This window comes from Diceros bicornis, chromosome 10 (genome assembly GCF_020826845.1).
Source record: "Diceros bicornis minor isolate mBicDic1 chromosome 10, mDicBic1.mat.cur, whole genome shotgun sequence".
NCBI classification, from domain to species: domain Eukaryota; kingdom Metazoa; phylum Chordata; class Mammalia; order Perissodactyla; family Rhinocerotidae; genus Diceros; species Diceros bicornis.
Genome location: NC_080749.1, coordinates 40331105 through 40359065, shown reverse-complemented (window position 1 = coordinate 40359065; position 27961 = coordinate 40331105). Strand labels below are relative to the sequence as shown.

General features: G+C 37.4%; 1 protein-coding gene across 1 annotated transcript; it reads left to right on the top strand.

The window, feature by feature from the left end:
• Window positions 1-4: 4 nt before the first annotated feature.
• Window positions 5-27961, top strand: CYTIP (cytohesin 1 interacting protein). Its single transcript, XM_058549009.1, has 8 exons — window positions 5-239; window positions 7188-7237; window positions 7473-7527; window positions 10985-11087; window positions 11298-11391; window positions 14239-14308; window positions 22419-22485; window positions 24912-27961. The coding sequence occupies exons 1-8, from the start codon at window positions 66-68 to the stop codon at window positions 25376-25378; spliced, it is 1080 nt and encodes a 359-aa protein (XP_058404992.1). The 5' UTR covers window positions 5-65; the 3' UTR covers window positions 25379-27961.

The window sequence follows — 27961 nt, the reverse complement described above, 5'->3', positions numbered from 1 at the left end:
TTTTAGCTTCCCCCATCCTGCAAGGCCACTCAACCATGTGCTAGCTGGAGTAATCTTCACTCACAATGTCTTTACAAAGGCTCATGCAACACAGCAGCAATGGCAATTTGGTGGACTACTGCGCTGGTCCAGCGTATAGCTCTTACTCTACACTCACAGGAAGCCTTCCGATGGATGACAATAGAAGGATTCAAATGCTGGCAGACACTGTGGCTACTTTGCCTCGGGGAAGAAAGCAGGTATGATTGCTATTTTGTACCTTTTAGAGTGTGCCTGTTCTCTTGAGAGCAGCGTGATGTGTTTGTCTGACTTCATACTAAAAATGTTATTTGAGAGGCTTTGAAATTACTAAGAGTATAGGTGAGGAAGCAGGCAAGGAGCCCAGAGAGCTCGTGGACCAGTCCAAAGATTTAAGACCCAAATAAAACTTTTTTTTTCCCAAGGCAAAACTTAAAAGATTGTTTTTCTTATTTGAAGAGGCATTCAGGTAAAATGAAAATCCTTAAGCACATCAAACTTGAAGATGGTGTGTATAGACGTGACCAGTTTGAGAATTGTTGATTTTTTTTCCCTAGACGTCTCCCATTGATTCTTTCCCCCGCAGCCTCACTCCCAGTCCTTGGTAGTCATTTCAGTTCATTATCAAATGAGAGTATTTTTTTTGAGGACAAATTTTGTGGACTAAATTATCTTCAGCTTTGGGGCACGGGCACATACCTTATGCTATTGAGAATTAAGACTTTTGTTGGGTAAGTGAGTGCCAGATTGAACACCAGCTTGGCCACTTAATAGCTGTGGGATCTTGAGCAAGTCACTTGCCTCTCTAAGACTCAGTTTTCATTTTTCTAAAATGAAGATAATAATAGAACCACCCTGTGGGGCTCTTCTGCTGTTTAATTGAGGAAACATGCAAGGCTTACCACAGACACTGACGTGTGGTATGTGCTCAATAATTATGCAATTATTTTTATTTTTACTGTAAAGTATTTCCCTAGAGAGGAAAACTCATTTGGAAAAATCCATGTCCAACTGAACGTATTGTGAATTTTTTTCATTCTTCAACTTTCAATTTGTAAAAAAAAAAATTAAACCATAACACCTCTTCAGATTTTGGTTATAACTTACTATAATGCTCCAAGTACATATCTGAATCTAGATATAATACTTGTACAGAAAATACTTAGAATTGCTTTAAAGCATGAATTTTTGCCTTTAAACCTTGCATGTACATTACCTTCTCCCCTTAAACCTTCTAATTTTAGGATTAGAGAGTTATAGCATAGTGGGAGAGTCATCATCGTTTTTTGGTGATGTACATAGCTGATTCCTTGGTATTTTTCACGATGATGATAAGGGCATAATTTGCCATGGTTTGGATTATTGATCTTTTTCAATCCCGAAGTGCTTTTATGACATTAAGTGTAATACAATGATGAACGTTTCTATCAATTTACTACCTGACTGAAAATAAAGCAACTCTGAGAAGTACCAAAGTCTTCATTCAGTTTTCAGACATAGAGCAGTGGAGGAGGTATGAAGATAAGAAGAACATGTTTCTTGCCCTTATAGGGCTTACATTTAAGTAGGCAAAATGAATAGGTGTTATACAATGTAAGACAACATAAATACTCCAATCCAAGTACATGTCTTTAAGTATAACCTTGAAAGATAGATCTTCCAGATATTGAAGGGTATTCCAGAGCAAGGGAATAATTAATGCCGTGGCACAGATCTTGGGGCCTTTAGGGCTTGTTTAGGTAACAGCACATTGTCATATCAGGAGGACTCGGTAAGGTCTGTGTGGGAGGTGAGGGGAGACCTCAGGGCTGGGCTGCTTTACAAAACACTTGGACTCTTCCCCTGGGGAAGCAGTAATCTGACCAGCACAGGGAACCACTAAGTGTGTTTGAGCAATAGAGGTTTCAGGAACTTTATTCTAGAAAAGTGCTGTCGGTAAGTGACTAGAGACTAATGGTGAGGGAGCAACTTTTACAGTAGTTAGAGAAAGAAGAAACAAGAGAATGGAGAGGAGGCCCAAAGACTTGAATATGAAAGGCAAGGAAGATGGAGGAGTCACATCTGGGGTTTAAGCCTGAGGGAAGACAGCATGAACTGAAAAAATGCAATCACTAGAAGATTATCGGAAAGAACTGGAGGAAGATAATGAGAGGGATATTGGCATATGAAATGCACGAGTATGTGTGTATACATAGATAATATAAACATGTACACATATACGTACACACATTCCCACACCAATTAATTTATTTGTGTGTTCTCATCTTTTCTAGGTCTTCTCTTCTCCCTTTTCTCATGTTCTTTCCTGTGGTAGACTCCCCCTATTCAGACAGCTTTTTGTTACTGTTGTGAGAATTACTTTAAGAAAAAAAAAAAGTGAAACAGACCTGTTGTACACAATATGTCTGGTGCTGTACAACTATCATCAATGAAATCTGATGCAAGTTTATACCAACATTTCAGAATTTTCCAAATGGGTGTTCATTTCCTTTAACTGGTTTTTAGAGAAGAATCGCCCATTTGGCACTGACTGAATTGCAGGCAACGAGATCCCTGTAAGGCGGTCACACGGGCAGGTGTTTCTCTGCCCACTGTTATTTTCAACCTCTCGGGGCTGACGTCAACAACTCAGACTTCTCGTTATTGTTGGCTCTGGTTTCTGCAAAGCTGTATCTGGTTAGCCTGTAGTTTCAGATTCATCTTCAGAATCATTTGGGTGTTTACACTCAGAATTGTTTAAAAATAGATTTCTGTGTGTGCATGTTATCTCAATACCTATATTTGTAGGAGGTGACAGACACCCCAGTACGGCTCCTACTTCCCAACATAGTTCTAGAAAAAAATCCCTGCAGTGGAAAACACTGTAGGAAGGAGACGGGAGGGAATAAGGATAGTCTTTACAAAGGTGGTGATGCCAAAGGAGTAGCGACTGTACCTTACCGCCCACTCTCCCAAGGGTAGTATGTTGCTTTTGGGAAGTAGTTTTCACCAAATGCTAGTGAGAATCAGGGACCTGACAGAAAAGCAGATTGAATGTGCATTAGTGGTACCACTGACTCTCTTTGCCTGATTTTCTTTTGGTTATCAAATTACTACTAAATAGGCAACTTCTGGCAGGGAGATTTCACTTAAAAGTTCAGATATGGAACATTGTGCTAAACTCTGTAATGGATGTATTTCTGGGATTGATTCTGCCCTTCGGGAGCCTTCACATTATTTCTGGCTGCACACCCATCTGTTCCCCAAACTCCCAAGTGTTCCTAACTTCAACAAGGTATTCTGATCATTTAGTGGAAACTTTTAGGTAGAAAACTGTGTTAATTTCACAACAAAAGAATTTGAAAAGCACTCTCTAAATCCTACTGCAGCATGCTTGGAGTCAATATTCAACATTTTTCCTTGAAAAAGAGGTTCATGAGCTCACAATAAGACTTCCCTGGGAAGGTGTGACATTCTGTTTGGGTTGCTTATGGGCACTTACAAGTTAGGAAATTGAGTTTGGCTCCAATATTTTGCTGTATCTTGGAATATTCTGTAGAGCCCTGCTATCCTAAGTCTCCTGACTTAAAAGGGAAAAGAAAAAAGTTGTATTCATGGAAGAATTGGGGAGAGTGAGACAGGGGACTGGATAGGGAACAGAGCACATAATTTGGGGACTTTTGAAGCAAACAACAAAAACAAAATACCTCCTCTGTGCATAAGTATCCTCCCTTCCCCCACGCCCTAACACTTTCAGGAAATGAGAACACAGACTGGGGACCAGGAAGTAACAGTCTGCTACTTAGCAGCAGAAGTGGCTACAGTATTGAACTTTGAGCTCCTCTGAGGCAGGCTGGCTATCTGGCTGAGCTGCAGATTATCCCTATCTTGAGCAAACTGACAGCTGAAGTATTTGCTCTTGATTTTCCACTAAAGAGGGAAGATGTGAATCACTGTATAGCAGCAAACATTGCATTTTGAATATTAATGTCTGGTCTTTTATGTCATCTGACTAAAAACAAAAGAAGAGGGATCATAAGCCCAACCCCAGGCATCTGTGTATTAGTGGCAAGCAAGGGGTTAAGGAGCTTTGCCTACTCAGCAGTCATAATTAAATGTGTAGTTTGCAGGCCTGCCAAATTGCTAAACCTGGATTTCTCATATTAGATAATGTGTAATAAAAGACAGCTGCTGCCAGCATATGCCGTTCATTGCACAGCAGTTCCTCATTCATGAGTTTTGGTATCATCACTACCACCCTGAGAAAAGGCTTCAGCTGGGAGAGAAGTCTGGGGAGCAGGAACTCCACTAGAGAGATCCTAGAATAGGGCTGCTCACTCCAGGGAAAGGGCTTAGGGAAAATTTCTTTCAAAGTGGAAGACTTTGATAAGACCTTAGACATACTTCATTTCACTCAGGCAGATAGTTTGGTGTGCAAGCAAGGTTGAACCCTGAGAACATTCCTCTCCACATCGCCTGAGTCTGACAGCCCAGATCAAAAACAAGGCGGCTTCGTGTCAAGACGTGGCGCGTGTCAGAGAATTTGATGGTGCCTAATTTATTTAAATTGTTTTTTATTTAAATATTAGGTGCCTGAGACAGGCTCATTGCTAATCCAGAGTGGAAACTAATTTATAATTTGACTTAGTGTGATTTTTTTGAGTGTCACTGATAACCCAAATCAGTCAGTCCGCAGGAATTGAGTATCTGCTCTGCATCTCACATTGTGTTAAGCAAATATTTTCACTTTCAACTAGTCAATTAGCAGGATAGAAAAGTTAGCAGGAGGAGTGGGGAAATGTTTTTCTCTGTAGAGGTCATGGATTTGTCTTATGGACACAGAAGATTTTAGATTTGAGTCTGTCTAGAATGATTTTTGATTTAGAAGGCAGGTGGAGGTTGACCAGATGAAATCCTGAGGTTCCCATTAATGCTATGATTATTTGCCTAGCAAAAGGACATTGAAAATTGCTGAGAAATTTTAATAATTCATTAATTCTTGCCTCCATTCGTTCATCTGTCAATGAACTAACTTTGTTTTCTATTAGTCTTTTTTCTATGGTTCTTGCTGTTTTTTCATTGAGATTTTTTTTCAATCTTGTTTGTTTTCTTTTATTTTTAATCTTGCTACGTTTTGGAGTTTTAAATTTTATATTTTTTAATGATTACCCTTGAGTTTTTCCCATGAATATTTAATTAAATGAAGAGCAAAGTTGAAGAATATCTTAACACCTTCCCCTGAACTTGAGTATTTCACTTGGGATTCCCACCAGCACTTATTTGCTTGTATTGGTGTCTAGTAGTTTACTTCTGTTTGTCTATTTAGCTATTTTTAAGTTCCACTCTATTCCAGGCCCTGTGCTAGGCATTGGAGTAGAAACTAAAACAAACATATTCCCCAAGAGGCCCCAATACACAGATAGTTATGTATAAAAGAGAGATATTTGATCCAGTATGCCCTTCATATAAATATACATATATGCTGCCATATATATGAATATATGAATAATCTGATTAATATTGATACGAGTAATATTTTAAAATATAAACCCTTGATACAGATAACATAATTAGATATGACCTATCTAAGGACCTTACAATCTGAAATAAGGATAAAAGACAAGCAGATGCAAAGAATGAAAATAAGATTAAGAAAAATGTGAGTACATATAAGGGAGAGATTGAGGATGCTTGGGAATATCAAGTTTATTGCTCTTTCCCAAGAAGGCAGCCCACTACATAGTTGTTAATGGTACACATCAGAACAAATTCAGACTGAAACAAACCATACAAAATGTTGTAGGCATTCTACAGTTAGTCCTTATAAATTGAAAATAGATACTTTTTAGCAAATCTAGAGAGTCTTTTTGGGTCTGAGCCTTCCTATTGCAGTCTTCAGGATGATTATAAATGATTTGCGGTCCAGAACTGACAAGAGAGGAAAATGTAATTAATTTACATCAAATTGGTGGGAAGAGATGAGCTCTCTATTGCATTAACTTTACTGACCAATGGCTGAGTTCTGAACACTGAGCCATTCCAGATAATTTGTGAGAATGTTGGCATTTGGTACCTGATAATTTGAATTCCTTACAATGATGTAGGCTTCTCTCCCAACAAATGTCTTAATGAGCATTTCATTTGTGCATTAATTTCTTCTATGTGTTTTTTGCCTTCTGGTTTTCATCTTCTGCTTATTTTATTTTTATTTGTTTGGACTGACTATGCATTTATCTTCTGACATCTTATGTATTCATGATGCATGACAACTATATTAGGTTAACAGATAAACACCGTGGGCGAGCTAGTAGCATGAGCTTATGTTTTGGGCCCTTGGACCAACACTTGAGAAAGGGCTAATTAACATTCGTTAATTCCTAAACAAACAAACAAAACAAAAAACACACAAAAACTCCCTGCAGTCACCTAAAAAACAAGATGCCACCTTTTGTTAACTTTTCCTCTATTTACAATAGTAGAATGTATCCTGGAAGCTTATGTTTATATAATCTTTTTCCAAAACATGCAGAGGAATGAAGGTGTTATTATTTATACCATTTATCCCATTCTAGGATTCTTTTCCTTTCTTGGCTGGAAATCTCACTGCACTCTTCCAAAACAATTGCGAAAATAAATTATAAACAGAATTGAAGTTTTGAGTCCCTGGTTTCACTTGATTTGTGTTTCTGTACATGAGTTGGTTGTTTAGAGATTATTTTATCTTGCTAAAAACAGTAACATGTTGAACTATTACAATAAACACAGTCATTTCATCAGCATCTCCAAAAACTGTCAAGTATTTGGGTTTTATATGCCAGTCTATGGGTGTTATTTTTCTTTGGAGTTCAGTGTGGTTATTAATTACTGTGGTTAATCTTTCAGAGGCTATTCTAAATACAGATTAGATATGAAGTTCTTTTTGGAAGCTTTGGAGTTTTGCCACATTAACTCTCTTGCCACAGTGTATTATTATCAGAGCCTCTTTTAATCTTTTAAACAGAATGCCTGAATGTTCCCTTTTCCAGCAATCCTTTGCTATCACCAGAGAATGGAAATTACTGCCTTTACGTAACAATTTCCCAGGAAATTGGGCCAAAGAAGGTGATAAAGAACAAAGTCCTTTGTGATTTAGAACATGTTACAGATGTGTCTTAAGGACCTTTCAATAACTGTATGCTTGTATTTTTCAGCTTGCTTTGACGAGATCAAGTTCTTTAGGTGACTTTTCCTGGCCTCAAAGGTAAAGAGATTCATTTATTTTTTGGTCTTTCACGAAGATATTTAGGAACATAACTCTCCAGACTGTTGATAAGACACACACACACACACACACACACACACACACACAGTCATACATACTACAATTTACATAAATGTCAGCTATTTTTAATTGTGACAGTTATTTTTAATAAGTATGTGCCAAATGTGATACTATGATCTTCATGCATAGTTATTTTTTTAATTTTTTATTACAGAAAGCTTGTTACCGTGGAAAAGCAGGATAATGAAACATTTGGATTTGAAATTCAGGTGGGCAGCTTTACAATTTTCCAGACTTTTAATGAAGAGAGTGGCATTGCTAGTGTCGACATTTGCAAAGAAAGAATGAAGTCAAGATTAGAGAATGATGGAGACTGTGACTTTTATTCAATGTGTGGCTGTTTTTGGTAGTTTTTCAGTGTGTTGGATACCATCAAGGAAAGAAAACATTGAAGTAGATAAAATAAAACCCTGAGACATGCTCAGCTCCTTGTTTTTAGTTGCTTCAGTCTTCCCTTAAGTCTAAGACTGACCAGAAATGCTGGATATCAGCCACGTCTTAAATAAGAGAGAGAAATACTCTTTATAGATGTGCATTTTGTATATTTGCATTTCTGATGTGTTTTGCATTATCATTTTTATACTGTATATCAGATTTTAAATCTATACTTTGACGTTAAAGAAATACTTGAAAGCATATATATTTGTGCATATAGACTGTGTGTATTCATATGTAGCTTCTGTTACATTTCAAAAATACTAAAGATTTCGTATTGTATATAATGAGAAATTTGTACTTTGTTTTTCTTGATGACAGTACTTTGTAATTTTTATGTGGAACACTGAAGGGCATTTGGCTCTACTTGGATATTGACTCATGCTCTAGGAAATTTTTAACACTCGTTTTATATTTCTGTGTAATTTCCTACGAATTTCATTTCTTATTTGCTATCTGCTTTCTCATGGCCATATTTGTAAAGATGGTGAGTTAGGCCAAATGAAGTCGAGTCCAAGTCAGTGCGACAGTAGTAGCTTAAGTATTACTGTTGTTTTTTTCCATAACACTTTTGCATTTCTTTTAGATGAGTTTGGCATAATCATGTTTTTATACTGTACATCAGCTTTTAAATCCTAGTTTTGGTGCTGCTTTCAGAAAACTTTGGTGACTGTGTATCAGCCCCACAATTGGAAAGTCAGTGTGTATTTTAAGATTAGGAACAGGAAGCTGCTAAGTAAAGCATGATTTATGAATAAAGAAACAAAATGGAATCTGCTGAAATGAAAAGGGAGAAGGCTATAGGAGAAAAGAAGATATCTTCTACTTTCTGAACTCTTCTACTTTTAAATTTGGTGCATTCTGTAATTCTTCCATAGCACTGCTCTCTCTAATTTCCCATGCACATGAAACACTCCCTTTTCTGTTTTAGAGACACTGTGCTTTTTGTGACTGCTTCTTTTTAAATGAGAATTATCCTCAAGGATGTGCAGCAATTGCTTCTGAAAACAGGATCAATGACTACTCACTTATCCTTATTTAACGTGACAAACGAGGATTTTTTTCTTACTCTTATATGATATGTGTCACTGCTTCCCCATGTTTCTCCTCGACACCATAAACACTTATTCTACATGGAGCAAGAATCAAAATCATCATTAGTAGACAATAGGCTACAGTACCGTGAACCTTTGTAGATCAACATGAGCTGATGGCTTCACCTCTGAACTGCAGCATGGGTGTTATCTCAGTAAGGCAGGAATCCACTCCTCTGCAAATTCCTTTTAGTGTATGCTTTCCATTACCAGCTCCACACTATAATCTATTCTCTAGTACTCATAAGATTTGGAGTAGTCATCAAATAGGGGAAATGCTCTGGGAACTTTTCGAAGACCAGATAGAGTCTCATGTACCCATATTGTGCACCCATTGTTAATACGTATTTGAGTCCTGGTCTACCAGGTGAAGGGCGTCTTGGAAGGAAACAAGTTCACTTCCTCTCTGGTTTCCTATGGGTGCTAGCTTTATGCTGCTAATGAGAATCATGCAGCATGATAGGAACACAGACTTTAGGTTCACGCACACCTGAGTTCATGTTCTCTCAATGCTGCCTTATGGGGTTCTTAGGAGTTTCAAATGAAATAACACATGTAAAATAGTTAGTAATGTGCCTGGTACCCCAGTGGAAGATCAGCAAATGACAGGCGTTAGAATGAAGGTCACTGGGCGTGAGAAAGGGCAATGTGACTTTTGTGTCTCCGAGAAATGTAGGTCATCATTCTGTCCTTGGCCTGTAAAAATGGGAACTAGAAGACTGGGTGAGAGAGAAAGAAATAGCCAACTAATTATTTCTTTCCCTAACTTTGGGGCCTCTGCCTGTTCTTCTTTATCTCTAACCCACAAATTTTACGCTTATTGTGAACATATGGGCAGGAGCTGGCTACATCAATCAACATGTTTCTGACTGTACTCACTCTGATCACAGGCTACGGAGGGTCGATTCTCACTGTTAATGAGAATCGTTATAACAGTAGTTTCCCAAAGGAGTATCTGTTACAGCTTTTGTTCATGTGCCACATGAACAAGACCACCTTTCCATCTCTGGAAGGATCCAGGCTGTGGCAAGAAGACTGCCTGGAAGAAATGTTAAAGGGGTCTTTGACATAGATGGGAAGTATATTACATGATCTTTAATAGTCGCTTCTACCTTTAAGATATGGGGATACTAAATGCCTTATAGAGTGAATAGAAATCCCTTACAGGTTAACAAAATCAAGTTTCTAGAAGTTCCTTGCAGGTGACTGACTTCTGGTTCTGGAGCCTGTATGTCCGTAAAGTAAGAATGATTGAACATCAGACAATTTCTCCACAAGATAGCAGTACTATAATGTGGTTTAATTTTAGGAATCAAACGTTTAAAAGACTTACTCAACTCAGAATGCTGATTTTGATCCTAAATAGAACTAGACCTTATAGCTTAAATGTGTGAAAAGAAAAAATAGGTTTGTCTAACAAACATTTATGCTGTGTTCTTGGTATAATTTGAAAAAAACCCCAAGAAACAACAACAACAAAAAACCCAAGCTGCTTTTGCCAAACTGAGACAAGAGGTAAAGCATGACTTTTTCTAATTTACTTGGGTGAATAATGATCCAGTGAGTATTCAGGGCAGGCGTACTAGAGAGTGCTCAGAAACGAAGATAATTGAGTCAATTATAGTACTTTGAATTAATGCAGGGCAGATTGTCATTATTTGCAGAACTCTGATTTAAAATAATTATTGTTGGCATATCTCCCTTGCTGGATGTGTGCTGTTTCACACCCTCCTGTAATGAGTGCTTTAACTTAGGAGAACCACAGAGATTTTTCTTTGATCTTGACCACTATTGTTTCCTCCCACTGGGAAATGACAAACTTAGTTTTTCTTAATAAATGTGCAATAATGGTAGCGACAGGGGTCCCTTGGACTTGAAAATATAAAATCTTGAGCCAGTCTTATCCCACTTTCTTTCTTAAGCCAGATTATTTTTTATGAATAGGATTGGCTACAGATTGTGTGGTAGAATTGCAAGATTGGTATCTTTGATTCAGTTTATATTTGGGAAAGCCTTTCCAAATTGTTCTTTGCACTTACCTATTATACCACTTAAGGTAACTGACACCATTTTATTTTTCGGCAAATAGATATTGAGTTTTTTGAATAGTAATTATGTATCACGTTAATTTTCACAGACTTACAGACTCCAGAACCAGAATACCTGCCCCTCGGAGATGTGCACACTGATCTGCAAAATTGAGGAGGACAGCGCAGCACACCGTGCAGGCCTGCAAGCTGGTAACTTACGACTTTTTGCTCGTGTTAGGAATTATTTAAACGGCGAGAAAACTTTTTGATAGTGAAGGTCAGGACGTGATTGTTGCTTCAAATTTTCTTAGTTCCTTTGTGTTGCTAAGGTTTGGGGCTTGCTTGTTTTGTTTGATTTGCACGTCAGGAGGGATTATTTCACCAACTGCTTTAACACGCATTTTTCTTGGTATCTCCCAGGTGATGTCCTTGCAAATATCAATGGTGTGAGCACAGAAGGCTTTACCCACAAACAAGTTGTTGACCTGATCAGATCGTCAGGAAACCTGCTAACGTAACTATCCGTCTGCTTCCCGCGGGGCTTCAAAAATGTTAAGGTCTCTCATAGTGCCTGTTGAGTGAATGAATAGGCTTTTTGTTCAGGATCACAAGAAGGGAGGCATAGCTTTGGGTACAGACGTTTTTATCAGTTCCTTTTGTTTCCAAGGTTTCCTCAAACTTGAACATACTGTCAACATCTGAAGTCAGAGGACTTCAATAGCCCAAACGTCTGTGTGGGAGGCGTAGCAATGAAAACTTTTATTTTGTATCTCAAATTCAATTAAACTGGCACACATTCTCTTTGGATGGAAAGGCACTGGTCCAGTTTCCATGGTTGATATAATCTCATGGTTAGAACAAATAAACGGTCAGAAGGGCTGAGTTTTTTCTTCTTATATCACAGGCCGATTGCTTTACTTTTCTGGTGTTCCCTTTGGAAAGAAGAACAAAGTTTGCTCAACCCTCCCTTCCTTGCAACACACACACTTACACCTGCTAATATTCCAAACTTATTAATGGGGCATTGGTCTCCCCAGTGAGAAATTTGACTGAATTTTCCACCATACCCATCCTTCGACCCCCATAAGATCTTAGTAGCTAGTTAAAAGGCGGAATTCGCTCATTTGTTAAAATGATATTTGTTGGGCAAATACTGTTTCCAGCTCTGTGATAGGCTCAGGGAAGACAAAGACAAAGACTTTTCTAGTGCTTTATTAATTGTGGACAGAGATGGGTAAGAAAAGCATGCAAAATAAGTAATTTTGATATTTCAAATATTGATGACTACTATGAAGAAAGTAAAATAAGGAATGGGACAGAACATTGAGAAAGAGGGCTGCCATTTTAGCTTAGGTGTTTAAAGTGATCCTCTCTGAGGAGGGGAAATTTGAGCTGAGACCTAAATGAAGAGAAAGAATGAATATGAACTCCTGGTGAGAGTCTTTCAGATAAAGGGAGAGGTCTCTGAATTCTCAAAATGGACTTGGCACATCCAAGAGATAGAGAGAAAGCCAATGCAATTGGTGGATGGTGGTTACGGAGAGAATAGTAAGAAATGAAGACAGAGAGTTGGCCATGGGACAGATCATGGGTCTCATCAGCCGTGCCAAGTTGTTTAGGTTTTATTCTGATTAAGGTGGGTTCCTATATTATCTCACTTATTCTTCACAACCACCTTATGAGGTTAGTTTTATTCCTATTTATAGATGAAGTGACTGGGCTTAAATGAAGGCTTTGTTAAGGTCAACCGTCTAGTAAGTGACAGGGCTGGTATTTGACCACCTGCTCTGTGTGCCAGGATCTATTCTCTTCTGTTACACCACAGCTGCTCATTGCAAGCTGCCAGCAGAAAATCCGCTGGATGCTCTTCAGTGATTCTAGTCTAAAACTTCAAAGGATATTTTGAGTGTGTGTGGGAGTAGTTTTTAAAGATGACTGGTGGTGCTAGAGGACTGAGTCTAGCTCTATAGATCCTGTGAGTTCAGGGTAAAGGATGGGGGAACTCTTGCCCCAGAGAAACCTGAATCTAGAAGGTAGGAACCATATAGAGTCCAAGAGAAAATGCTGGTGGTTAGAATCAGAAACTTATATTCCAATGGGTGTAGTAGGCAGACCTCAGGTGGATAATTAAGGAGTAATGGGCGGAGACAATTGGAAATCCAGAGATCAGGAAAATGAGAGACCGTCTGTACAAATAGTACTGAAGAGAGCGGCCAAGCGACGCCTACAGTTTTGCCCATAGACATCTAGTGCTTGGGCAGGTCGGATCAACATTAGGAGTCCCAGTGAAACAGATTCATAGGGATCCTCACTATTTCCCAGAGTCAAGACCGCCCTCTTGAGAAAGCAGACAGCAACTTGGCTTGCTAGCATCTCATTCCTTTGAGCATGATACTATTATAAATAGAGGAAAATTGGTCTCCACATTTAATGCCATTATTTTACCATGCCTTGAAAAATTTCTTGCATCTTTATAAATAGATTTACAGCTTATTTATCAGAAGTAATTTGAACTACACTTTAAAAATGCTTAGGTGTATGACTCACACACGAAATTTATTATCTTATTCAGATTGATGGCTTAGTAGTCAAAATAAAGACCGCTAACTTGAGCCCACAAAACAAGTCAAATCACTCAGGATAGAACAAGTCTATTTATTTTTAGAAACACATTTGGTATAGATAGGGAGAAAAGAGCATCATTGTATTGGTAATTCTAGAATTAAAGTTTGTAAACAAAACGTTTAGAGACGAAAGAGTCATATGAAGGTTATTATCTTGTAGTAGTTCTGGTTCTGTTTATCCTAGCTCCAAAATTAAGACAATTTACAGAGGTAAAGTCTTCTAGGATCCTATGGAGGAAAGGATTTCTTCCTGTTTCAAGAAATAGCATGTTGATTTCACTGTTTGAATGTCCCTAGTGCCTATTGTTTTCACTGCTGTACCCCTCATGCTCAGCACGGTGTCTGGAGTCTGGAACACAGTAGATGATCAATAAACATTTACTAAATGAAAGAGGTGATTCATCCAGACCCCATAAGAATAGATTCTAGTAGAGAGCAAACATCATTGCCATACAGTAGCTTCAATAAAATGGGCTGCAGTTTATAAATTATCCAGACTCTTTATTTTCAGCCATCCTCTCAAGGGGAGGTTTTTTTTGTTTTTGTTTTTTGCCATTTTCTTTCTCTGAATGTTGTCAGAAGATTTGGCCTAGGTCCGGATACTTGAAGTGCCGCGAAAATCGTAACATTTCTGTTGCTTTTTAAGGAGAGTGTGTGCTCAAAGTGTAGTACTCCATAAGGATGGCACTTGTTTGAAAGAATCACTCATGCTATTCCGCCCTTGTTTCTTAAAACAGGATAGAGACTCTTAATGGAACAATGATTCTCAAAAGAACAGAGCTTGAAGCAAAGCTGCAAGTTTTAAAGGTAATTTAATTTAATACAGCGAGGCACATTTTTCATCCTTGAGTGTGTGAGTGGTAGAATAGAGATCTATTTGAGGAACTGAGATAGCCCTTGAAGATGAAATGTCGTGATGAGTCTAAACTGCTGAATTATCAAGAGCCACACAATTACCTTTGCAGGAATATTAAATTCCACAAACCAGTACAAATCACTTTCTTCCTTCCTCTCTGTGTCTCTGAGGCTCAGAAAGGCAACAGGAAGGCAGGTGACTTCAAGAACTTTTCGGGAATGCACCTGCCATCTCTCTTGATTTATATTTTGTTTGGAAAAAACAACAAAGAAGTAGGAGCTGGTCTTTTCCTCATTTTCCCAAGTGCTGCATGTGTGTGCAGAAGGGCTGGAATTTTTGCTTTTCCGTTGTCCTCCTCTGTGTCCTTCCATTCTGCCTCATTCTTACTACAAAAATCATGTCCCTCTACTTCCATGGCCGTCCTTGAATTTATTTTTATTGGCAAACTCACTATCAGCTTTGAAGAGGAAAAATTCAAGTTTCCAGGAGATAGTGCACAAAGCAGGATGTTAGGTGAAAATTCCCGGAATGGCTTTTTAAGGGTTTTAAAAATCTTAGTGTACTAGATTGGTGTGGCTCTGCCAGGCCTTGAAGTCCAGATCCTCACTTCTGAGCATCTTAGTCAGAGCCCTGCAGACCCCTCCCCAGCCCCAACTGACCTCTTTATCCAGTGCTCCCCACTGCATGGCAATGAGGCGCCAGTCTGAGCAGATTGCACAGCTTGCTGCGCAGAGTGCTCATTTGGACTTTGTTTAGCAATAGCTGCCATTTACTAGTTTTCTTTATGAAGTACCCTCTTCTTAATTATTGAGCCCTTAATTTTTGAGCCTTAATTATTGAGGGTAGAGTTACTATATTTCTATTTCTATTTTATCTTATATTTCTCTCTTCCCTCACATGTAATTCACCAACCAGCCCTATTTTCTTCTTTGTCAACATTGGTTTTATATTCTTGTTACTTTACTTATCCCTCTGAATTTTTGGAATCAATTTGTAAAATTCCTTGAAAAAAAATCCTCTATTCAGATTTTCATAGGAATTGAATTACATTTATAGAATAAATGAGATCAATGGAGATCTTTATGGTTTTCACTTTTCTTACTTCAAACACAGGATCTCTATCTTTTCATTCAGGTCTTTTATGCACTTCAAAAACATTTTGTAATTTCTTCACACATTTTTACATATCTTTTGTTATATTTATTCTTATGTACCTTCTAATTTTTCTTGCTATAATAAATATGATCTTTTAATTTTTCAACTTCTTATTTTTGTGTAAATTTTTAAATCCAGTGGTCTTGGTGAGCTCCCTTTATTCTAATATGTTTGTAGATTCCCTTAGATTTTCTGTACAGACATAATATCATCTGCAGATAATGAAAGTTTTGACCCTTTTCCCCTAATTATTCAACTAATTTATTTTTCTTCTCTTATAACATTGGTTAGGACTTTCAATATATTGTAAATAGTGATAGTCTTATTCTTGATTTTAAAAGGAATGCCTCTAACATTTTATTATTACAGTTTTGTAAGGAGGAAATGGTGCTTCATATTATATTTAGTTTTTTTGTGTGTGTGTGAGGAAGATCAGCCCCGAGCTAACATCCATGCCAATCCTTCTCTTTTTTTTGCTGAGGAAGACTAGCCCTGGGCTAACATCCATGCTCATCTTCCTCCACTTTATGTGGAGCGCCAGCACAGCATGGCCTGACAAGCGGTGCATCAGTGCGTGCCCAGGATCTGAACCTGGGCCGCCAGCAGTGGAGCGCGAGCACTTGACCACTATGCCACGGGGCCGACCCCTATATTTAGGTTTTTAAAACTATCAAAAGTTATTTGTTTTTTTCAAAATGGAGATAGTGAACATCTTGTAAAAAAAAAGTAAAACATTTTTTTCAGCCTTTTGTAGAAAAGGGAAAGAAATGTGCAAAATAAAGTGGTGATGGTATTCAAAACATAAGTAAAAGATAGGTTTGTATTTCAATGAATAAAGTACTCTCTTGCACAACACATATTTCATGTTTCTAAGCAATTTCTGCTCTTTGAACATTTTCTCTTGAAGTTTTAATATACATACTTAACTATTATTTTTTCTAATAACGTATGAATTTTTCAATGTCTCCATCCTCTCCCAGAACATCATCAGAACCTTAATATGCTTTAAATGTCCATGTAAGACCCCATCTTCCTTATTATTGCTTACTTTATAGCAAATTTTATCAATTTTTGAAATGAAAAAATATAGGTTTTTGTTCCAAATAGCTAGTAGTGAACAAATATATTAACCTGTTGAATTGATGTGCTTTCTGCTGTGTTTTGTGTTCTGTTCCTTACCTCTGGGTTTGCTTTCCTTCTTGCTATAGTACTTCCTTCTGTGAGGGTAAGTAGGTCTTTCTTTTTCAAAAAATATCTTTATTTCACCACTACTATTGAAAGAGAATTTTGCTACTTAGTTGCATTATTCTAAATTGATATTCTAATTGATTCAAAGAAGCACTTTGAATGTTTCTTTGATATTTTTGTTTATGAGAGAGCTCCTAATTGTTTACCCTTTGTAAGTAATCCACATTGTCCATATTTTCTTCCTAAAGTTTTTCCTTTTTACATTTAAGTCCTTAATTCATACAGAATTAATTTTTGTATAGAGTTTGAGATAGGATTCCAATTTTATTTTTTCCATATGAATACTCAGTTCTCCCAGACCATTTATTTTATAGTACTCCATTTCCACCAACTGACCTGCAGTGAAACCTCTATTTTTAAGCAAGTTCCATGTCTGGATGCATTTTCTTACAGGCTTCCTATTCTGATCCATTGGTCAATTTGTTTATTTCAAACTCAGTTAGTATACCCTTGTAATAAATCTTGATATTTCAGTAGGCAAACCTTTCAGGTTATTCCTGGCCTTTTGATTCTTTGTATAAATTTTCGAATCAGATTGTCAAGTTCCATAAATAAATGTTGGAGTTTAGATTGATATCACACTTTATAGATCAATTTTAGGAGACTTGACATCCTTATGGTATTGAGTTTTCTCACTGATAGATAATCTCATCATTTTTAATTATTTTCTTTATGTCTTTCAATAAAGTCATAATTTTATGCAAATAGACCCTATACATCTTTTGTTTTATTCTTTGTAACTTATCATTTTTGTTCTTATTATAGTTTCTTTATAAAAATTTGATCTTTTAATTGAGATTAACGTATAGATATGTAAAATAAATGTTTCTATGCTGTTGTTATAATCAAACACCTTGCTAAACTATATAATTTCTAATAAATTATCTATAGATTATTTTGGGTTTTCTATCAAGATAATAACTATCTGTTAATAACGACATTCAGTTCCTTTTCTTACTTTACTACGCTGGCTAAGGCCTACAATACAATAATAAATAGAAACTATAATAGTAGGCATCCTTGTTTTGGTCTTGACTTTAAAGGGAATTCTTTTTTTTTTGTGAGAAAGATCAGCCCTGAGCTAACATCCATGCCAATCCTCCTCTTTTTTGCTGAGGAAGACTGACCGTGGCCTAACATCTGTGCCCATCTTCCTCCACTTTATATGGGATGCTGTCACAGCATGGCCTGACAAGCGGTGCACCAGTGTGCCCCGGGATCTGAACCCCGGGCCGCCAGCACTTAACCGCTACGCCACGAGCTGGCCCCCTAAAGGGAATTCTTTTGACTCTTTCCTTTTAGGAATGAACTCTCTCTATGAACACACTTTTCAGCTCAAGGAGGCTCCTTTCTGTACCAAGTTTGCTGACAGTTTTTATAGTGCTTGTGTATTAAATTTTATCAAATACTTTTTTATGCATGTGTTAAGATAGTCTTCTTGTTTATTTTTAAAAATCTATCAATACAATGAATGATACGTAAAGATTTTCTAATGTGAAACCACCCTTGCATTTCTAGAATAAACTCAACCTGGTCGTAATTTATAATCATTTTTTATATGCTTGTAGATTTGATTTGCTAACATTTTCCTTAGGATTTTTGAGGGCAGCTTCATTTTATAGCTAGAATAGCCTGTAATTTTCTTTTCTCAAACTATCTTTCTTCAGTCTTGGTATCAAATTTACTGGACTCTTAGCATGAGCTGGAGAGTATCTTCCCCTTTTTTTTCCCTCTGGTAGAATTCTTGTAACACTATCTGAATCATCTGGGTGTGGCTTCTTTTTTGGTGGAATACTTCTAAACTCTGTTTCAGTTTCATTATTAGTTATAAGACTGCTCAGGCTTTCTGTTCTTTTGGTTTTTTTTTTTAGCCTATTTATTGAATTATGGTTTTGTTAATGAAGGTTTTAAATTTCCAAATTTATTGCATGAAGTTGATGATAAAAATTCTATTCTCATCTTTTTCTGTTCTATCACAACTGTGATTATGTTCCATTTTTATTTGTACTACTTTTTATGCCTTTTCTTTTTTTTTTCTTGTAATTCTCTCTAGAAGATTTTCTATTTTTGAGTCTTTTCAAAAACAAGTATTTCAATTTGTGACACTCATTCATCTTTTGCTGGTTGCTTTTAAGATGTTCTTTTGTCTTTGCTGATCTACAGTTTCATCACAATTTGATAAGGTCTGGACTCATTTCTAAATTTATGCTGCTTAGAATCTACAGTGCCCTTTCAATCTAAATACTTGTGACTTTCTTCAGTTTTGGAAAGCTATCAGTTCGGTCTCTTTGAATATACTTTCTTTACCATTCTCTGAATTATCTTCTCGTATTCCTGTTAGACATATTTTAGAGTTTCTTGATTTATCTTCCATGCTTCCTAACCACACTTTCATATTTTATATCACTGTATCTTTTTTGTGATGTTCTTTTTGAATTCTTTAGTAATATCTTCAGTAACATTGTCTGTGTTCTGCATAGAATGTGTTCTTTCTATTGAGTTTTAAAAATTAATTAATATTTTATTTTCGAATAACTTTTTCATGTCTATCTGTTCATGTTTTATTTCATTGTTTCACATTTCTTGTTCTTATGAACATTGATCTCATTTTTCTCTCAGAGGATTATAAATATTCTTATCTTAAAGTCTTTGAACACTTTTCTATTTTCATTTTATTTGGAGAGAATCTATATACTGATGATCAATTTTGTTGTCTTTCTTATCATTAAATATCTGTGGATGTTTTAGAGTTTAGATTGCCCACTTCCCTTGCGTGGTGGCCTCTCCCTTCTAAGCTCAGTGTGATAGTTGGGCAGTTGCCTCCGTTCTGCACTTCAAAGGTTCCAATCCAGAGCCAGGTCTGGCAGCTTGGATTCCTTCTCTGGAGGGTCAGTGCGCTGCCTGGCTCAGGTCATGAGGCTGCATTTATGTACTCCTGCCTCTAGGTACAAGCTCTACATGAACCATAGCCACCATCAGCAGCTTTTCTCAGCCTCCTTTTCATGGTGATGAAGCTTCAGCCAAGGTTCTTTTCTCTAGCAGGAAACTTGTCTCTGTCCTCTGCCTCAGATAAGTGCATTTAAACTGTATATTGCTGTAAGATCCAATTGCTAGCTACCACTTTCTGCTTCTCCAGGTCCAGCAGACCTTTGGGTTCATGCCTGCTTACCTTCTTGCATTGTTGTTTCTTTTCTAATCTTGAAATTATGAGATTTCCAGTTCATCTCTTGAGCCAGAAATGTCTGGGTCTGACCTATAACCAGAGTCAGGCTGGCTTCCCCTTCACGCAATGACATTTAGTTTGTACATTCTATGTAAGTATGCATTCTTACCCTCAAAGACTCTTTTTGGGGCCACAAACTCTTCTTTAGAAATAATAGTCCCTTCTGAGCCGTGTTTTCAGGGATTCCCTTTCTCATGACCTATGATTCAAATGTTTAACTTGTAAACAGTACATTAACGTGCTAGCTGGGGGAGCTCCTTTTTAATCTAGCTCTTGCTTTACTGGACTTGTAGCCCTTGGAAAATGTTTTGCTTCATTGAATTTTTATTGTCTAATCTGGCACTTTTTAGGACATTTAGGAAAATTAAACAGCATATTATTCATGAAAGCACTATAAAAGTAGTAAAGTGCCTTGGAAATGTTTAGCTATATGTCTAATGCAGGTTGAAACATTGGAAATATATCCAATCCAAAATATTCAATATATGCTAGCTGAGTGTTGTTTCAGGAAGTCATTCTTTTATATATTTGTTCAACCAATACTTGCTAAGCAGCTGCTATGTACCAGGCACTGAGCAAGGCACCCTGAGGTGATGTGGCCCAGTTTGGTTAGATGTCCCCTGTGCTTTAGTTTTCTTCTACTGGTGAGAGGTTAGATTTGTGAAAATATGCAACTGTGATGTTAACAACAGGCAGAAACAGTCTCTGAGGAAAATAGGGAAGCTTAGATATAGACTAAAACCTCTGAGTCACATTGACACATCTCATCTTTATACCGGTATTTTCTTGGTTTAAGTGATGACATACTTCGATGACCGGGCCAAATCAACAGATTGGATATTTTAAAACGCTTACTTTCACAAAAATTAACTATTTGATAAGCCCTGACTTTGTATTTCTGGATAGTAAGTGCAGAAATACAACTTCCTCTTCTCTCTCTATTTAGTTTTGATTGTCAACCTATCTTTATGCTCCCCTACTGGACTCTTTCCTCTTGCAGGAGATAAATTTCTTTAAGAAAGAAGAAAGGGGTTGGTATATATGCCAGATCCTTGCTAGTTCCATACTCCCTGGTTCCCTGACTCTGACCTTCACATGACCACAGGTTTACAGAGATAACAAGAGCTGTGATTCAGGTAGCCACGCAGTCTTATAGCCATATAGACTATATTATAGCACAGAAGAAACCAGAAATTAACTGAGCCAGGCATTTTATGGCTTTGATTTATTGCTTGCATATTATATTGGCAACATAAGGATCGCTGCTAAGTGTTACTGTTATTAAGGCTTGGAAAATCCTGCCCAGTGATTGCTTAGTCACTGAACTGAGCAACCAGCCATTTTTCTCTTAACCATTTAATAACATTCATGTAATTTTATTATTTTCTTTTCCTTAGGCATTCCCCTTCCAAATATACTTTTTTTTCTCTTCCTTATCAGCCTTCATCTGCCCCTTCCAGATTGCTTTGTACAAAGATCCACTTGTTTCCAACTAGGCTGCCTTTCCTCTGGGACAGGTGTCCACAGGCTAATCTGAGCTGTGCCCTCCTGCCGGGCTTGCCGTGGGGACCAAAATGGCAAAGGAAGGGGTGGAGCAGAGGGCAGAGTGGGCGGGGGACTGAGCCTTTGACTGTGCCTTGTCAGATGGCTTCTACCTGGTTTGCTTTCAATTCCCATCGCCTCAGCCCCGTCTGTGGGCGAGGCCAGGCCTCACGTGCAGTCTTGACCATTACAGTAGCCACTTCATTCCCACTGTGGGCCTCTGCTCTTGTGTGCTGGGCAGCCGAGCAAGGAAGCAGTTAAGAAGTCACGGTGCTTAGCAGTGTTCTAAGTTTAGCCCTCCAAGGATGCCTTTCACAGCAGGTGGGCTTCCCTTTTTTGGGGTGGAAAATAAATAGATATCCAGCAAAACAAGCTGGTTTAGTGCCCCGGGCTTACAGGCTGATGATGGTATTTATTGAACATTTCCTGAGTTCTAGTCACTATTCTAAACATTTTACATCTACTAACTCATTTCATCCTCAGGTCAATCCCAGAGTTGAGGTTCTATTATTGTCTTCCTCTTGTAGATGGGGGAAGCCTAGAGTGTAAATCCTTGACTAAACAGCTAGTAAATGAACACAAACCTAAGCAATCTTGTTTTCTAATATTTTTAAAAATAAAAATATATAAATGTCATTGTTTCTACTGTCTATTGTTTCTATTGAAACAATGTCATTGTTTCAACTTGTTGGTGCTCCTAGATTATTTCTTGAGAAAGTAGGATTCCCAGTATCCCTCTTTTATGCAGAAAAAGTCTTTCAAATGAATAGAAGGATTGTTAGTGTTAGAAAGAAAAGAAAAAAATTTAATGACAAATCTCACCACCTAGAAGTAAATTGCTGTCTTCATTGAGGTTTCCTAATAATTAGAATTTTTTTCCTTCTTTCTCACAGCAAACTTTGAAGAAAAAATGGGTGGAGTTCAGATCTTTGCAGTTACAGGAACACCGCCTACTTCATGGTAAATGTGATTTCCTGTTCAGAAACCACCTAACATTTCATCCTTGCAGTATTTCTGCCTCTAAGTTGTCTTAAGATTATCATCTTTACAAGAAAAATTATGTAGTGTGGATCAAGAGTACTAGTCTGTGTTTCTTTGCCATGACCTTTGGAGTGACCTATGTATTTGGAGGAGGGGTAGAGGAGGGGTAAGTTAAGTCACACCCCTTCCTCCATACATACAACACGTATGCACGTGAAAACATGCACCCATGCACATGCGTGCACACGCTTGCAAGAGGCACCTGTTGAGTTTAGAAGAGCAGCAGCAGTGATAGCCTAATTTTCCTACTACTTCAGCAGATGAATTAAATTCCTGAGAATCTTCATGGCTTAGGGGCTGCATAGTTCTCAGAATCCATTGAGGCTAGAATGGTTGCACGCTTCTTGGGTAGAGCTCCTATCATTTGTTCAAATAGTGTAAGTTAGATTAATGCAGAGAAATCCTTCTTCATGGCCCCCAAACCCAAGACAGAAATGTGAATGATCATTGTGACAGTAAATGCATGGCTTTTGCCATTGTGTGTATTCTGAAGGGAAGGGTTGAGTTTAAAATTTGTTGATTTGATATTTGCTATGTGACTGGTATAATCTGCAGAATGAACTTGTATGTACAAATAATTCATTGAAACCACAAGCTATGTGGATGTGAAATATGTTATATCTTCTTCAGATAACACTGAGCTAAAGTCTGTATTTATAACCTAGAATATCTGTTAGAAGTGATTATCTGTTTACAGAAAAAAAGATACATTCTTAATTGGGCACTAATTTATGGCTTAGAAGTTTGTGTTTAAGTTTTGTTTTTTTAAAAAATCAAATGTATGAATTACTTCTCTTTTTTATGTTTTTAAGTTAATATTTTTTAAAAAAATTCATAATAGACTTTTTTGGGTGTCTGAAGTTTGCTAGTAAGATAGAGGTACAAAATCCACGCATTTCCCGGATTTCTGTATACTTGAGGGTGTTTGGGAAAACTTGTTCCATGTCTGGAGCATCCTGGAGTGGAAATGGGGTTTGGCTTGATAAGTGGCAATCCTGGGGTTCTGTGGGAACGGCTTTGTGTAGACAAGGCCCTTAGTTCAGGATCAAGGAAATTGAATCCTCATAAGGTCATTGTTGTACACATTTTTTGAGAGATTGAAGGAGTTCTTTAGCTTATTTTTTCTAGACCTAGAATAAATATCCAGGGCATGAGATTCCTCAAAGCAATTTCCCTCCAATCAAAAGAAATTCATCAACTTGTTGCAAGATGAAATAAAGTGGGTTGTATTAGCAAAAAGGAAAATATTAGGACTTGTCACTGCAGGGCTGGCCATACTCTGCCTTGCAGATCAAATGGAAAAATAAACAGTCTCTTTTTTTATTGCCAACCAAGGACAAAAGAGAGTAGTGGTAGAGATAATCAGCACAAAATAAAACCATTTCTGAGTGTGCAATGTTCTAGTACTTTTCCTGAAGCAGAGTCACCTTCTAATGATGTCTTTCTCAGGCCGGTATTACAAATAATCTTCTTTCTTTTAGCAGCATACCAACCAACTCAGATAGTGCAGAAGCAAGTGGGTAATGACGGGATGTTGGTGTGTGATTAAAATTTGAGTTTGGAGGGCCAAGATGTAGTTTATAAAAAGTGGATGAAAAAATTCAGCTAAGCAGATAAAATTGAATTTCTTCAAATGAATTATTACTTATTTGAGGACAGGGATGTTTTCTGGGTATGGTACCATTCTAGAGCTTTTAAGTATGAAAGTCTTCTCAGAAGAAACTTGGAGTATTGAGGCTGGAAGATATCCTTTCTGTTTTAAACACCTTTGAATTCTCTATAATCAGCCTAGAGGTGCAGGTTTTATGACTGTTTCCCGTACACTTCAAATGATGTTATAATAATTTTACAATTATTAAAAAAAGACATTAACTAAAAGTCAGAGGAACTAAATGGAGAAAATTCATAAGACAGCATTTCCCCAAGTATATTCTTTAGAACCCCATTTCTGTGAGAGTTTTAATAAAAGGTTGCAGGGTCACTTCAGTTTAGGAAACGATCCTTTTGGAGATTCACAAGTCACACTGGCATACTGTTAGATGAGTTGAATTATTCTGATATGAAAAATCTTATTTAAATTTATTTAATCTAGGATTACCGTTTCGTGACCAGGGAACCCTTTTACATGGAAGCTAGTCCATGAACAACAGTTTGGGAAACGCTACTATAAGCTTTCTCAAATGGCCTCATAAACAGTCATTAACTCATGCAAGTCAAAGCTCAGTGAAAAATGTTATTCACACTTACTCTTTCTTGTGCCCTTTGAAGAGAAATTTTGGTGTATTTACTTGTAGGAGATGATGCTCAGATCTTTTCCACAGTAGACGTTGTTTTCTGCATTCTAGGTGATGCTGCTAACTGCCCAAGTTTGGAAAACATGGACATGGATGAATCAGCTTTGTTTGGAAGTCTGCCTGGGCTAGGCCTGGCCCTCCTGGACCGGAATCGGTTATCCAGTGAGAGCAGCTGTAAGAGCTGGCTGAGCTCCATGACGTTGGACAGCGAGGATGGCTACCAGACATGCACCTCTGAGGACTCGAGCAGGGGAGCCTTCAGCCGACAGACAAGCACAGATGATGAGTGCTTTGTCCCCAAGGATGGGGATGATTTTCTGAAGAGGTCTTCTTCCAGGAGGAACCGGAGCATTAGTACTGCCAGCAGTGGATCCATGTCTCCATTGTGGGAGGGCAACTTCTCAAGCATGTTTGGGACCCTGCCCAGGAAAAGCAGAAGGGGAAGTGTTCGAAAACAACTCTTGAAATTCATCCCTGGCCTTCACCGTGCTGTGGAAGAGGAAGAGAGTCGCTTTTGATAGGTTGTGGTGCACTTTCGTATTAGCTTATTTTGTAAATATCTCTAGACTTGCTTAGATCAACTCCACCCAGCTTGGTGGGAAAGTGCAGCTGGATTGCAAAACTGACATCCCATTTCATGGCAATAGTGACCTTTATTTAAATTTTTGTATCATTATTTTTGCTTCTTAAATCATTTTTCAACCGGACAGCTCAAATTCAAAGTAGACGGTAGGGAAATTAAGTAATAAGTTAGATAATATAACAAATGAATGAAAGTGCCTGCTGCCTGCTCATTCTAGTGCTGCCTGTGAAGGCAAGAGTAATATTTATTTTCTAGATTATCCATGTTAAAAATTGAGAACTTTTTGGAGCCAAGTGTGAATAAGAGAATAACAGAATATAATAACTTTGGAATACCTTTTGTAAGTTAATTGGTAAGTTACAAAACTTTATGTTTGCTTAAGCTCAGTAGACTCTGGGGAGGCTTAATAATAGGCAATTTTGAGTGTTTCTGTTCAAATCTATGAAGGATTATAAACAAAGATGGTCATCAGCCATTTTTCACATCCACAGTGACAATAAAGCAGGAAATATAAGACTTAATATGAGGATTTAAGCTTCATGAGATCCATGGAAAAATGTTGTCTATGATGGGTGCTGCAGAAGATTATAATAAGGTCTTTTTTATAGGCAGCCTAATCAAAATGGGTGGGAATGTCATTCTTACCTGATTCAACTTTTGTTCTGCCTGAACATATGACAAGTCTAGAACTCTCAAGATCCTACAGCTTTGTGATTTTTTTTTAGAACAAATATCTAAAAGATGAAAAATTAGAATCAGGAAAAAGATTTTCCTCCTGTAGACTTTCACATTACTTCTCACTTTATATTATATGTTCCAAATAATTATTGCCTCAGCACTCTTTTGCCTATTAGTTTTGTTAGCATCATGTTACTTCTAGCCTTTCAATCACATTTTTATTCAATACCCATTAAAGTTCATGATTTCTCTGTTCTCGTGATACAGCTGCTTGTTACCAGTATTCTAGAGTAGATAATTCAGACAGTGTAATAAATAGTCCTTATTGATGTTAAACTCTCTGTGTGCGTGCGTGTGTGTGTGTGTGTGTGTGAGAAATAGAGACATTTGATAATTGACTTTGAGTGGAACTGCTACACTTAGATAAGCTGAGTAAAGAATGACTTATTTTGAGAAATAAAAGAGGGGAAGGTATGAAAGCTTGTAGGATAAGAAATAAATAAAATAAAACATAAAAGATTTCTAATGGAGACCCGCTTTCTGTTAATTCTTTGAACTCAGAAGCATCCTGTGGGCTCTGCTTGAGAGTCATTCATATGAAAAGCAATGTACAGTGCATTTCACAGGAACAGTAGAAATCCTGGGTACCAATTATTAGATGCCTAGTAGATTAAAGATGCTTTTCATGTGCTGTCTTAAATAACCTTGTAGATAGATATTAGGCATGTAGATAAGGAAGCAGGAATTTGGAGAAATTCCCATGGTCAGTGACAGGGTTGAAACTGGAAGCCAGGTCCTCCTAGTTCTAACCTATCCTCCTAGTCTCTCTAGATGTTGTTTACTCTTTTGCTGGTTCTGTGTAGTTATCACCACAAGACTTCCTCTGACAGGAATACTTAAAATGCACAATTGGATAAGGATATTATTGTCTGTGGTAAATAGGAAAAATCACATCTAGGGTGGCTCTTTCTCCTGGCCTCCACAAGCAAGTTTTCAGGTGTAGGTGCATTCATGACTGTGTGGTTTGCAATAGACTGATTTTCAACAAGATCTTGCAAACCAGTTGTGATTTGACTGATATTGCTTATTTCTCATCACAGACTAGAATTATCATGTTAAAGATCTGCTTACATGAGTGCAGCATTTCATGTTAATCCTAGTTCACCAAGTCCAGGGGAATTAAATGTCACATTTATTTGAGGAAAGATGACTTTAAAGTCTTCTACAAAGTGAACAATGTACAAGAACTAACCACAGGTCATCTGGAAAAGCAGACCATTGGTCATTTGCGTTTCTTGTGACTTTAAGTGTTAAATATAGTGTAATACTTCTTTCTTACAATAAACGTCAAACCCAAAAAGGCACAGAAAAGGGACAGAGCGAGTTTCACTGTAGTCTGTGATAAGAAGAATTAGAGTCAAGAGTTAGATATGTTCTGGAAAAAAAGAAAAGCACTTTTTAACCAAAGTACAGGAAGGAAGGGTATGTCATGTTTTGTGTGAACACAAGTTGTAAGAAAACTATCTGTCGTTAAGTGGAAATGTGGGTAAATTTCTCACGGCATAGCTTTTAGCTTTTCAAACTTGACCTCAGTGGGGCTTTAGTAGATTTTATTTCTCTAGACTTCTGGTGCACAATGACTCATTTTGATGTAATTTACTGAGAAAAGAAAAGTGAAGGTTTTTTTTTTTTAACCCCAAAGTTGTCAAATATGTGATACTGGTGAATTGCATTAATTGACAATTTGTTATAAAAATGCATCTTTCTACTACGGCATAAACCAAATTTGAATCTAGTATGGCTTTGATAAACCAAATTTGAAATAAACTTTTATTCATCA